General features: G+C 42.9%; 1 protein-coding gene across 1 annotated transcript in view; it reads right to left on the bottom strand.

Annotated features, from left to right (window-relative positions):
* LOC148431113 (SID1 transmembrane family member 2-like) overlaps positions 1-11,316 on the bottom strand; it is a gene marked incomplete at its 3' end in the record, with an annotated part of 66,294 nt that extends 54,978 nt beyond the window's left edge. The window contains exons 1-5 of the mRNA XM_088466332.1: positions 11,067-11,316; positions 9,346-9,653; positions 1,020-1,141; positions 651-809; positions 514-559 (exon numbers count right to left, since the gene is read on the bottom strand). Of these exons, the coding sequence (XP_088322458.1) occupies positions 514-559; positions 651-809; positions 1,020-1,141; positions 9,346-9,519 (501 nt within the window). The remainder of the gene's footprint in view (positions 1-513; positions 560-650; positions 810-1,019; positions 1,142-9,345; positions 9,654-11,066) is intronic.
* Between the last annotated feature and the right edge of the window lie 2,082 nt (positions 11,317-13,398).

The following is a 13,398-nucleotide window of genomic DNA, read 5'->3' as shown; positions in this document are numbered from 1 at the left end:
TTCGGGATGCCAGTGCCTGGATTCTGACTGGTGTCTGGATTTCGGCACTGGCATTCTGAGCCCCAGTATCCAGACAGCCAGCATTTCATTTACCTTCCAGTTATATCATACAGGGGACATTTAATTTAAACTTTGCACCAATAACTGCATGAGTAAGATGAACTATGGGGATCTAACCATGTTGAAAAAAGTAAGTCATCTCCTGAAAGGTTCATTGACAAACATACTCTATTTTCCAAAGAATGTAAAATCAGGCGTCAACTGTTTAACAGAGAACAGCAAAACTGCTGCATACAGTGACATCTATAAGATGTTAATTACCCGTGGGCACTCATCTGGTTGTATCCAGAGCGTGTAAAGAAGTGCCTCTTGTCTTTAACAGTCATCTAGTCATTAACTTCCAGATGCACAAACACAATACATCAGAAAATAGACAACAACATCAAACACAGACATAAACCTCATCTTCACCTAATAGAACAACATGCACTTGCCACCTCTTAAACATTATACCTGAGGCTGAGCGGGAGTTGCACTAAAATTGAATGGTTCTGTTGTCCTACAAAGATAAAAACACCTCATGAGATTCACTCTGATACAAAACACATGTATCTACATACTAAGCATCATACCAAGACATGGCTTCTCACCGCAGGACAAAACTCTCCACATGTGTGACACGCAAACCATAGGTGGTGTTCTTTTCTGACAGGGTGGATACATCCACATAGAAGGACTCAGTCTCTGCCCTAGTTGGTGGTTGGCACAGGGTGCGCCCAACATCCTGGTATTGGTAATTACGCTGGTACCTAAGGAAGACAGGAATGTTTGTAAATATTATTAGGTCTCCTTAGGTGTGTATTGAGAAATAATGTGAAGCAGAGCATTGTAGAGTAGTTTACAGGGAAAGCAAATACAAAATGATCATTGCAGCGTGATCGTACAGTGCCAGTACAGCCTGGCAATTGGAAGATGTACCAGGGTAAAATAAAAGGAAGAATTGTAGCTACAGTACTTACAACCCCCTTAGGATAAGTGGTACTTGAAAGGACACCACAGCCTCCTTCTGACGAACGACAAAGAGCAAAGGCGTTCCTTTCTGTTCAGACAATACTTTAACAGACACTCTCACCCCTTCCGTCTAAAAATAAAACAGTTAGGACACTGTTATAGTAATTGGTAAAGTTAGAGATTTAAAATAACTGTACAACTCTGCAAGCTAACAGCCAACATTGGCACATTCAGGTTATTCAAACACAAATCCAAACACTGATTTACACCCAGTAAAATTTGCATCTAACTGTAAAAGACGCTCTTGGAAAAAAAAAAAAAAAAAAAACACTACAAGGGGGTGCGGACTGTAAAATGCACAGCCTGATTTACAGGGGTGAGGAGGGTGCCAGCTAGATTAACTCTAAAATGAAGATGTAAAATAGAGCCTGCCGTAATGTGTATGCTGTATGTAAGAGTATGCAGGATGCGCTAGGCATGCACAAAAAGTGTTTATATTTCCACCACTTGTAGTGAAAGTCTTTCTTCCCTTCTGATTATTTTTCTTTTCTTGCTGAAATTAATCACATACACATATATATATATATATTATTCTGAAACATTAGTGACTTCAACACACCTTTTGCTTTAAATCCAAACAATTTGTCCCTAAAGCTCTGGTAGGCGTTAGATCAAGCCAATGGCTATAGCCAGAGAAATAGATAGCTAAGACTTAAAAAAAAAAAAAAAAAAGAAGTTGAGAAAATAAAGTAAAAATATATATTTTTTTTTCTTTGCAATCAATACATTTTAATTAAAAAAAAAATTGATTTATGGGCATATCCAATTGCATTTAACAAATTAGTGCCATGAAAAAAAGTTTGGTTTGTCCAAAGCAACCAATGAATTCAGATCTCACAGTGGGGCATCAGTAACTGTGAGTAGTTTGCAAATGCCATAAAGGAGTCTTAGTTACCATCCGCAAAAATAGGCGCAGAATATTTCCTCAGGGGAGGTCCCTGAAGTGGGCGTGCACCTTGAAAATGTGCCTAAAGAACAAGTAAATGCATTTGCGCATCTAAAAAAAAAAAAAAAAAAAAGCGTCATAAATAAACATTGACAATGCCTATATGGGGATTAACAGAAAGATAAAATATCTAAACCACTACTGGGCAAATGGCCTGTTACCCCAGGATTTATAGCGCAAAAACAACCCCAATGGACAATATTGACCCTGTTGAGAAACCCATGAGAAAGGAATCTGTAAGGAATAGAATTATACACAACTACCAGTCAAGCCAGCCAACCCTTAGTAGAAACATCGTAAGCACATAGGAGATATTTGTTTTCTCTTCCTCATTGCCTAGAACTGCTTCTATAAACTTCACCTAGAAATGACAGCACTGCAAAGTCACCTCTGCTGCTGGCACACCTCACAGACAGTTTGCTATGAGTAATCAAGCTTTGATAAGTATCTATGGAAAGGCAGGGGAAAGCCGTATAACAGCACGAGCAATAGTGAACTGGTGCAGCCGTCTGATAAAAGAGTGGTGTGCACTCCACCCAGAAAATATAAAGTCTCATTAATTTAAATATTAATTAGATTTTGGAATACCATGCCGACGAAGAAAGGGGGGAAAACCCCCCGCCAGCCAGCCCCTATTCAATTCCCTAAACCAGCTATATCCAAAAATGAAACACTCACAACTCCTGTGAAACCCTCAGGATCTGCGGTAATGCCTTTAACAATGGGATCCTCTTCACAGGCAGGAGTGAGTCTGGATTTAGACCCGTCAGCTCCCCTCACTACCCAGACAATGCTCCAGCTGTTTACTGCTTTTCGTACGGATATCCTCACAGGTTTGGAAACATCAGTCCAATCTCTCCGAGCAGATCTTGTGGGAATTGCGGGACGTACAGATCATTTGGAGTGCAAGATGCAGGAGTTGGTGGAATCCCACAATGACCTTCTCACAGCTCATTCTGAGCTACAGACCGAGATGACTTCCACCAGAGACAGTGGCAGGCTGGGCCGGGGTGCAGGGTGCCATGTGCCCCCCGGGCCGCAGCGTCATGCGGCCGCGGGCAGTCTGTGTCACAGACTGCACCGCATGTGTAGCGCTGACGGACATTGAGGGACCACTGCTGGGGGCTCTATAAAAAGGGCAATACTGGGAGTACTGCATAGGGGGGAGATTACAACTGGGGACACTATTTAATGGGCACTGCATAAGGGTTACCACTATTGGGGGCACTGCATGGGGTGTGGACTGCTACTGGGGGCACTATATAAGGAGCACTGCATAGGGGGTACCACTACTGGGGGCACTATATAAAGGGCTTACTACTGGGGGCACAAGGGTCTCTGCACAGGGGGGACCACTACTGGGGGCACTGTATAAGGGGCACTGCATAGGGGGGATCACTACTGGGGGCACTACTGGAGGCCTGCATAAGGGGGTCCTCTCCTGGGGCACTGCATATGGGCACCACGACGGGGCTGTCCCTAATCTTTATTTTTACATTAATCCCATATGACCAGCCTCCTCCCTGGAACACATGGGGGGGGGGGGGGCGCCTTAGCACGCACGTTCTTCGGGCACCCTGGCTACACACGCTACTCCTCTGCCAGCGCCGCCTGCATGCATTTGCCCCCCAGGCTAAAAGTTGCCAGCCAGCCCCTGACCAGAGATAAGTAGGCAAACCTCGAGGACAGATCGATAAGAAACAATCTAAAGATCAGACGCATCCCAGACTCTGTCGCGCCTGGTGAACTTCAGGAATACGTGATCAAGCTCTTCCAGAAACTACTCCCATCAGCTTCTGAGCATGATCTGCTTATCGATCGAATACACCGCCTACCAAGACCAAGGGGGGGATCCTCTAACTTTCCGAGAGACACCCTGATTAGGATTAATTTTTTCCACGTTAAGGAAAATATTCTAAAGGCGGCAAGATTAACGGAAGGCTCTGACGCTTTGGGTGGCTTACAAATTTTTCCAGATCTATCCCCCTACACTTTAGCTAAAAGGCGCTCATATCACGCCATCACTGCTGCTCTCCGAGAGAACGACATCTCTTATCGCTGGGGATTCCTTGTCAAGATTGTGATACAATATGAGTCCTCCACATATGTGATTTCTTCTATTGAAGCAGGAGTCAAACTTCTGGCAGACTGGGACATTCCTATATCAGCTACTAAATCTACCTCTTCAGATTGAATTCTCCCGGACTGAAATGTCATCTAAAAGACACTGGTATGACGACTCCAGCTCTTGGCTAAGATACCTTTGGGTATGCGTCTATAGAGTTTTAGATTTGATGCATACCCGATGTCATATGGATACTGTTAACATTAGCCTATAAAGTTTTACAGATATGCCTCCAGGAGTCCCCTGCTTTGGCACTGTTACATATATACCCTTCGGGTCTATCTAAGGCGGATTGTTACGTTCTAGGACATATATTCATTGCCACAAGAGCAGCTATTGCTCAGAATTGGAAAAGTTCATCTCCTCCCCCCCTTTCTAAAATAATCCGTAAGATTAATTTTGCCTTTTTAATGGAAACTGTAGGGTTACCATATTCCTCTTCGATCTCTTCCCATTTAGTGAACTGGTCCAGTTGGTCCAAGTTTACTACAACTGGGGAAGGAGCACTACTTCTCCTGGAAACCCCTTAATTTCCTATCTTATTGAAAGGTTTGTTGCTGTCTCTTCTCCCAATGTTGTTTTATTACAATGTAATTATGGGGTATGAGATCAGTCTGTTGTTAATACTATTTGCTTTTTATATACTGTTTGTATGATTGGAAATGTTGTAATTTTTCCTGATTCCCTTCCCTCCCCCCCTCCTTTTCTCCTTTCTGTACCCCTTCCCCTCTGTAGTTCACGGACAAATTTCTAATAAAAAACTATTGATGGAAAAAATATATATTAATTAGATTTTGGGTAAACCTGGTAATGATGATAGACTTTACATATAAAAATATTGAACACTTTTTAAAACAGTAGTAAAATGTCATACAGCTAGTTATAAATCTGTTAAAAGTTTCAGGAAAAACAACTAAATTGTGATAGCTAGTAGTATACTGAAGCTTATAAAAAAGGTATTGAATGGACTGTATACTTCATCAGCTTGTATACTGCAGTCTCTCTGGATGATAGAAAAGTGCAAATACAAAAGAAGGTGGTATATATGCTACAGTGTCGGTTATATACTCTGTGTGAGAGATATGCCAGTTGTCAGGCCTCCGCCTGGGTCAGTAGAAATGGGAGCTTCAGCTCCTACCCGCAAGTATATTGTAGTCGGGCTGTCGAAGCGGATGATTGGCCGAGACTAGATCTTAGAATTCATATTGGGCGACGCCATCTTATGTTGCCCGACGACGCCATCTTGCGTCGTCAGCAGGAAACCATTGTGTGCGATGCTAATATGCTATTATTAACATTGTGCGACTGCATTGCTACCGCATATTGTTAAAAGTCCTAACATACCCCACACGCACATTAAATCATACATATAATATACAAGACGTACAACGCACAGTTGTGCCGTTTATCAAAGCACTCTACACATAAACGCACCACGCATATTAGCGACTCCAAGCAATATCCTTACACTTACATATACCGAAACTTATAAAAAGATTCCTCCACATTAATGGCTTAATATTAGAGGTTATATTAGCGAATACTTATGTTGTGAAATGTAATGTACAAGATATTTAAGGTATATAAGCTAGTAAACATATCATGTTTGGCACCATTCTAAAGCACTGTTTGTTTGCAGATTTCCAGTTCGACAAGCAAGGAAATCGCATCATGCGTTCGCAAGATATGAACAATATGAATATAGTGGTTAGAATGTGAAATTGTATGAAGTGTTTGCTTACTAGTTTAAACCAGTTCGGCGGAAAAACCACACAAAGCAACACTGGAACTGGGACATGCCCCTAGTGATGCTATATTAACTGTCCAATGACCTGCATCATACCAGAATGTCCAGGAGCAAGACCCAATGGAAACCAGTTATCTAGTTTCTTTGTCCTGGGAGGCTATATAGCTTGCATACTGGTTCTAGTCTACAGCCATTCTTTCTTGGATGACCACAGGCTTCTGGACTGATGACTGTTTCCTGGGACCAGTGCGCAAGTGTATGCATTGGGCTGTATCGTATTATGTATTTTATTGTCTTTGCGCTAATTGTGCTAGATGAAAGCGTGTAACTTTCTTTTATTACAATAAGAACTTTTGTGCGTTGGAAACACAATTATTGTCTGGACAGCGGTTATTTTTCTCTAGAGATTTAAGGGTATTCATAGGGCAATCGTGGAACCATTAGGCAGGTGCCAGCTCCAGAGAAGCAGCGCAGAGTCCCGACTGTAATGGCGCATACACACGGTCAGATTTTCTGTCACTTCTGAACGATAACGACTGTAAAAATCGTTCATATCTGAAACAAAATCTGACGTGTGACTGCAACGATGAGCGTTCCCGTTTGTCAGAGAACGATATCTGACATCTGATGTGTTTGTAGTCAGATTTGGACGATTCCATTCATTTTAATACTGTCTGAAATCGTTGGTAAAATCGTTCATCTGACAGATCCGACCGTGTGCTGCACCATAAGTTTGTGTGGATCTGTCTTAGTTATAGAACTCCAATAGGAGTTCCTTTGCATATTTGATTGGAGCATTGAAGCTCTGCCCATAAAATGAAGACTGCAGCAGTTATAAAGCTCTCCTCTACTTCTCCATAGTTAATTTGTATCAAAGCTTGATTACTTATTGCAAACTGTCTGCGAGGTGTGCTAGCAGCAGAGGTGAATTTGCAGTGCTGCCATTTACAGGTGAAGTTTAACTAAACAGTTCTAGGCAGTGAGGAAGTGAATTTATAACGCTCTGCTAAGGGTTGGGTCTAATCTAATAAAATATATCAAGTCTTGAGACTTGAGTGCGCTGTCAGATTATAATTTCTCAAAGCTTTAATACACATCCATACACTTTAATGCTTGCCAAGAGCAGATTCAGCAAAGCAGTTGCTAGGAGTTTGGGCTAATATATGCAGAGCTTACAATATCTGTTGATATGATCAGTTATGAAAAGAAGGTCACTGAGAACAATGCAGCCACCAATTAAAATATTCAGCCTGTGTTAAGTCAATGTTTGCTTGTGACTAGTCAGCCAATGTCACTGTGAAATGGCAAAGCCTTTCCGCATATTATGAGGGATGTTCAATAAGTAAGGTAACCAGACCCCTCACGTGTGTAATGTTCTCTATTTCATTCTAATTTCCCACCAGGCCAGAGCGGGAAAGACCACTGCTTCTTCTCACGGCCATTAGACTGCTCCTCATATCAGTCATACGGTCCCAACATCAGTTGTAAGATGGCGGGGCTGGCGGAAACATGGTCAAACACTGAGGTGCATAGTGTGATCAGATTTCTGCATCTGAAATTCATCGTCAAACCTGTTTCCGTGACATGACGTTATCACCGGACACCTCGACAAGTTGACGATGAATTTCAGCTGCTGATGTGCCCTTTAGACACACAAATCTGATCACACTACGAAGCCTCGATGTTTGACCGCGTTCCTGCCAGCCCCACCATTTTACAATCTATGTAGATTCAAATTACCAAAACATATTTTGGACATGATAATATGGGCTGCTATTTTTTTTGTGTGCTGCCTACAGGAGCGTGAGACGCACACTGGAGAAGGGGTTTCATAACTTCTTGGCTGGGACGCAATAGCCTCCAACTTTGCAAAAGACATGGCTTTCTGGCGTGCTGCAAATCGCCATTACAGGCTGTGAATAGTCACTAAATCAGGAGGTACCCCACATTTTTTTTTTATAAATATTGCTGTTCCTATTTTTTTTTAATGCTGAAGGTACAAGTTGCCAGATGTAATAACGTGACATTTTTCAAGTCACAGAAAAAGCAGATTTAAAAAAATAAAAAAAATCACAGAAACAACAGAGGTGCATCAGGCAGGCGAGATAAAAAGGCGTGCGTTCCTGTCATTTATGTCTTTTTTGCCCAGCCTATATCATGGGACCTACATGGATCATTTAGAAATTTACTGTGTCATCGCGCTGAGCCCGCAAAAAATGCGGGTCCCAGGGAGCCTTTAGTTAAAAAAAATAAATAAATTAAAAAAAACAAAAAAAAACAAATCGGGTTCCTGACTGCTTTTCTGGTTCCCATCTAAATTAAGGTTTTCTGTAAATCTAACAATCTAGCAGCTACATCCCATGAAGTCTGTAGCAGATGACATTGGCCCCCACACGAAAAAAAAAAAAATGAAACACATTGATTCAAATTCATTGCACTGCAGCCTGCCCTGCTGTGTCACTGCATCACTGTATCAGGAAACGGCATGTAGCAGGGGCTGGGGCAGAGGCACACATGTGGGCAACTCTCCCTTCCGTGGTGCAAACATAATAAGCTGGCCTCCCCAACACTCCTGGCGGCCTGGTGCGTGCACTATAGCACGCTTGTACAGCCACTCTTCCTCTAGCCGTCCTGGAGCACCAGTCTCCCGCTCATAATTAAGCCACTGCCCACCTACACTTACCGGATGATATCTTCACTCAAGGGTGCAGGGGCCATCGTCATCACGTCAGTCCCTGTGGTGCAGCAGCATGACACTCATGGGGCGCCAAAGAGGTCTGTCTGCTTTTTGTTGGCGGTAGCCAATCATTTAAAGAGGCAGGGATTGGCCGCAGCGGAGCAGGTCCATCCACCCTTTGCGAAAAAGTGAGTCCCCGGGCCCTCGATATCGGGTAAAATACGCGCTATAGCGCATATTTGCGATCACTGTATGTGTAAGGTAAAGTGGGTGTCCTTATATTATGCTGCGACAGCATTGCAATCCCATTGGATTAGCATACTATCGCAGTGAGACTACGTGCGTAATCACTATTGCAGTTGCGATCTGTAATGCATCAGGCCCAAAGCCTACAGCTATTAGTAGCAATTTTGGGGGGAACCCACGCTTTTTGTTCCACCGATTTTGTGACTTCCAGCCTAGGCGTTCAGGACAGAAGGTTTTTTTTTTTTTTTATTGTTTTCTTTACAAAAAATGGTGAATCCACACAGAAACAGGCAATGTTCTTGTCTGCAGGAGAATCCAGTTGAGCCCTGTATTCTGGGGTTTCACATACTGCCCTCTCCTTATCTGACCTATTAACTACTACAGACAATTGCAAGTTTCAAGGGCCACCTCAGTGGACAAGTACACATTTACGCAAATGTAAAGCATAAAACACACATAATGAAAACACTGTATAAAGCACTGTATGCCCTTTTTTGGCAGCTTGTAAAAGATCCTCCCAGAGTCCGTCTTACCTTGTTCCTCAGCATGGTGTGATTGAAGGCGTAAATGTTTTGCAATTCATTGTTTACAGAGTCAACATATTCTCGGTTGAATTCAGCATTCCACTGCTGGATAGTTTTGCCGGAAACGTCATTGACCCCTTCCACAGGACACAGCAGCAGCAGTAAGAGGCAGAGGGGTGACATTTTCCTGTGGCTTACTGTGGAGGAGCGCAGAGTTCCTGCAGTCCTGAGCACCTTCCAACATCAGCAGGACTTCACACCACACCTTATGCAATCACAGGGCTGCATGTCTGAGTCACCAGCAGACGGATTAGCACCTGCACAATACAGATAGAGGGGATCCATCCATTAGACACTCATGGCACAATGCAAGGTAAAAAAACAAATCCTACAATACATCACATGCATACACTAATACACTAATAGGGGTATTAAATATGGAGCGAACAGTCATTTTTTGCGATAATTTCGCAAAAAATGACGTCATTTTTCGCTGGTTTTGGTTTTACACTGTATTCAATTTCAAATACTTTTCGCAGGTTCAAAAAGTCTGAAAAAAAACGGGGATAACTTTTCACCACTGAATAGGTTGAATAGGTGGGGAAAAAAGTGCAGGATTGGGGTTTAGGGGTGCAGGCTTAAAAAAAATAGCCTGCTCCCCTGGGAATAAGATTTTAAAAATAACTGTGTCAAAAAAAGTAAAAAAAAAAAATAGGGAGACCCAAAAGAATTAATTAAAAAATTGGGGTGGAAAAAAAAAAATCAAAAGGGAAAAAAAAAAAAAGTGTTTAAAAATAGGGAAATAGGTTCAGGGCTATTCTGCAAATATGCGGCAGGTGTATTCTAGAATAGATTATTAGCGGCAGGTGCATAGTTGCAGAATTTTTTAAAACTTACTTTAGGGACATAAAAATATGCTAGTACCCATTTTCGTGTACCCCAAATTTGATGGGACCAATTAAAAAAAAAGAAAAATATAACCTAAGTGCTCTTCTGCAACACTACTTCAATGTCGGGTAAAAACACCTGCTGCGGCTATTAAATCCCCAACTTTCATTTGCAGGCTAAAACGGGGGTACACAGTGATCCCCCATGTTTTTACAACTTTAGGGGGGTCCTACAATTTATTCAAGGAAAAATTCGGTTTTTTACGCAGATCCCACTTCGCAGTTTGCCGTTTTCGTAGCTTTTATATTGAATGCTGGGATAAAGCGGGCGCGCGCCCGATACTTTATCCCAGGAAAATCTCTGATGTGGAGCGAAAAGTCCAGTACGGACTTTTCGTTCCCATATTGAATATCCCTCTAAGAGGCGGCAGCTGAAAGGGCTCCGGACTCAAACCAAGTATATAATAATAATAATAATAATACACAAATGAACTAACTTTAAGTACTATTTCATAAGGTAGATAATACTAATAAATAAGTAAGAATAATAGGGATATTCGTATATCTAATACAGTACATTCTGGCATCTCATGGTCACCTGTAAGGGAGGAAAAAGCTCCTGTCTCAGAGTCACCAAACGGACAACTACAGTCCCTATCTATGGATTATAGTGACAGGCAGCAGGTGCCAGGGTTACCGGTGAGGGGCAGAGCCCACCTCTGTTCCAGCACACATAGACCTGCATTAGGGCAACACACAGTCATGTGCCCGGGGGAACATGACCCAGCACTGGGGGATGACACACAGACACTGGGATATAGGGACGGTTGTGTGGACACTTACGCCCTTTCCTGTGAATAACTCCCACGATCATCATCCTGCCCGTCCAGCTCCCATACGTCCCTCTCCGGGTACCCGTGTCTCTACCTCAGCCGGTACCCTCTGTTCCCCCACCAGCTGTCTCCGAGTACGACAGGCACCACAGAGAGCGTTGACTGGCTGTCTCAGTGTAGCCGGAAGAGGAGAGAACTCCGTACAATGACGTCGGCCTCCATCGTCCAGGCAGGTCGGTCACATGATCAGTTCCGTACAGTGACGTCACCCCCCAATTTCTACAGCAGATCGGGGATTGATCACATGATCAGCCACCTAGACAGTAGCGGTCACGTGGTGGATACGTCACAAAGGTCCTTTCTCCAACTAGGAAATAGCAGCAACCGTCTAGGTAGGGCAGGGGTTCCCAACCATGGTCCTCAAGGCACACCAACAGTCCATGTTTTAAGGATAGCCATATTTCAGCACAGGTGACTCAATTAGTACCTCAGTTATTTTGATTTAACCACCTGTGCTGAAACATGGATATCACTAAAACCAGGACTGTTAGTGTGCCTTGAGGACCGAGGTTGGGAATCACTGCACTTGGGAGTGTCAGGAAGAGCAAGGAGGGTTGTTTATTTGTCTCATGTGTAGTAAATATTGACTAATAATGTAACGTTTCAGTCCCATCACTCTGTTAATGCCGCACATTCGTTTTTACTGGACTGGATATACAGGTACAACTGAACTATCAGCCAAGCAAAGGAAGAACGTGGACAGCTCTGCAGAAATTGTTGGTTCCCTCTGCTTGAATTAAAAACCGTGGCATCAGGGTTGGAACGGATCATGGATCGCCAGGTCCCAAGGCATCCTTTGTGTAAGGGCCCAGGCATTGCCCTGTGCAGACCTCCTCTGGGCATGTGCAGTAAAGCCCTGCCATAGCCTTCAAGGCATACGAGGTGTGATTGAAAAGGTCATGGCCTAAGGTACAAGGATTTATTTGTAGGCAATTTAACTGCATTATGTTTCAACATAATCCCCTTGTAGATGTACACACTTAGAGCAGCGGTCGTGGAGCATACATATGCTTGTCTTGTAGAAGTCAGCATCTTGTACCCTCAAAAGCTGATCAATGATTCAATGACGTCATCGTCCATGGCAAAATGGCGACCGCACTCTTTCTTCAGTTTACGGAAGAGGTAGTAGTCAGAGGGTGCCAAATCAGGTGAATAAGGCAGGTGTTCAAGCAGTTGGAATCCACAATTCTGGATGGCAGTCATGGCCACTAGTGACTTATGAGCTGGAGCATTGTCTTGATGGAAGAGCACCCCTCTTGTCAACTTCTCATGTCGGTTCTTCTTGATTTTTTTTTGTTGTAGCTGCTTCAAAAGATCAGCGTACTATATCCTGGTGACAGTTTTACCCTTTTCAAGGTAGTCCCGAAAGATGGAGGCACATCACCTTTCCAGCAGACAGCGCTGACTTTGCCTTCTTTGGAGCAGGAGATCCCTGATGCTTCCACAGTTTTGATTGTTCTTTAGTCTGAGGTTGGAAGTGATGCACCCAAGTCTCATCCATGGTTACAAATTGCTAAAGAAACCTCAGGATCTGCATCACACAGAGCCCGATTGGTCTTTGCCATAATGAGACGTTCCCGCTAAGAAGTTTTGGGATCCATCGAGCTGAGACCTTTCTCATTCGGAGTTTGTTGTAAATAACCGCATGAACACGTTCCTGGGAGATACACAGATGTCTGGCAATGTAACTCTGTGTTATTCTTCAATCTTCCAATGTCATGTCATGGATTTTGTCAATAGTTTATTGTGTGGTGACGGTGATGGACCTCTCGGGGTAGGAATCGTCTTCATGGCTCTCCCCTCCTCGTTTGAATTCTGCTGCCCATTTCTTAACCACGCTGTAAGAAGGAGCAGTCTCCCTTAGTGTCATGACCATGTCCTCATGGATCTTTGTGGGCGATAAACGCTTTAGTGAATGACGATGCGATGAGCAATTACGTCCATTTTTTTTAAATCTGTCATCCTGTCCATTTCGAATGTCCGTAAAAGAAAAACAACAGTTATTAACTTGAAACTTATTATGTAATCCTAAAAGAAGTTACATTTTATGTGAAAATAATGATAACTGTTTAGCACATTTCATACCTTTAGGCCATGAACTTTTCAATCACTCCTTGTATGTGCAGGGCACGCACAAATCAAATAATGCTTTTATGTGGGTATCTGTATTAACGTTTGGTCATAGATGTTTAGCATTTTTATTAATGTTAGTTAGTGGAGTAATTGCTGAAAATTATTTTCTGCCCCAATTTTTTTTAATCTTGTGTTCACTAGCACCTGTT

The sequence above is a fragment of the Taudactylus pleione genome, unplaced genomic scaffold, assembly GCF_031769625.1.
Source record: "Taudactylus pleione unplaced genomic scaffold, aTauple2 ptg002847l, whole genome shotgun sequence".
Lineage (NCBI taxonomy): Eukaryota > Metazoa > Chordata > Amphibia > Anura > Myobatrachidae > Taudactylus > Taudactylus pleione.
The sequence above is the reverse complement of the archived record's forward strand: the minus strand, read 5'-3'. Positions and strand labels throughout refer to the sequence as shown.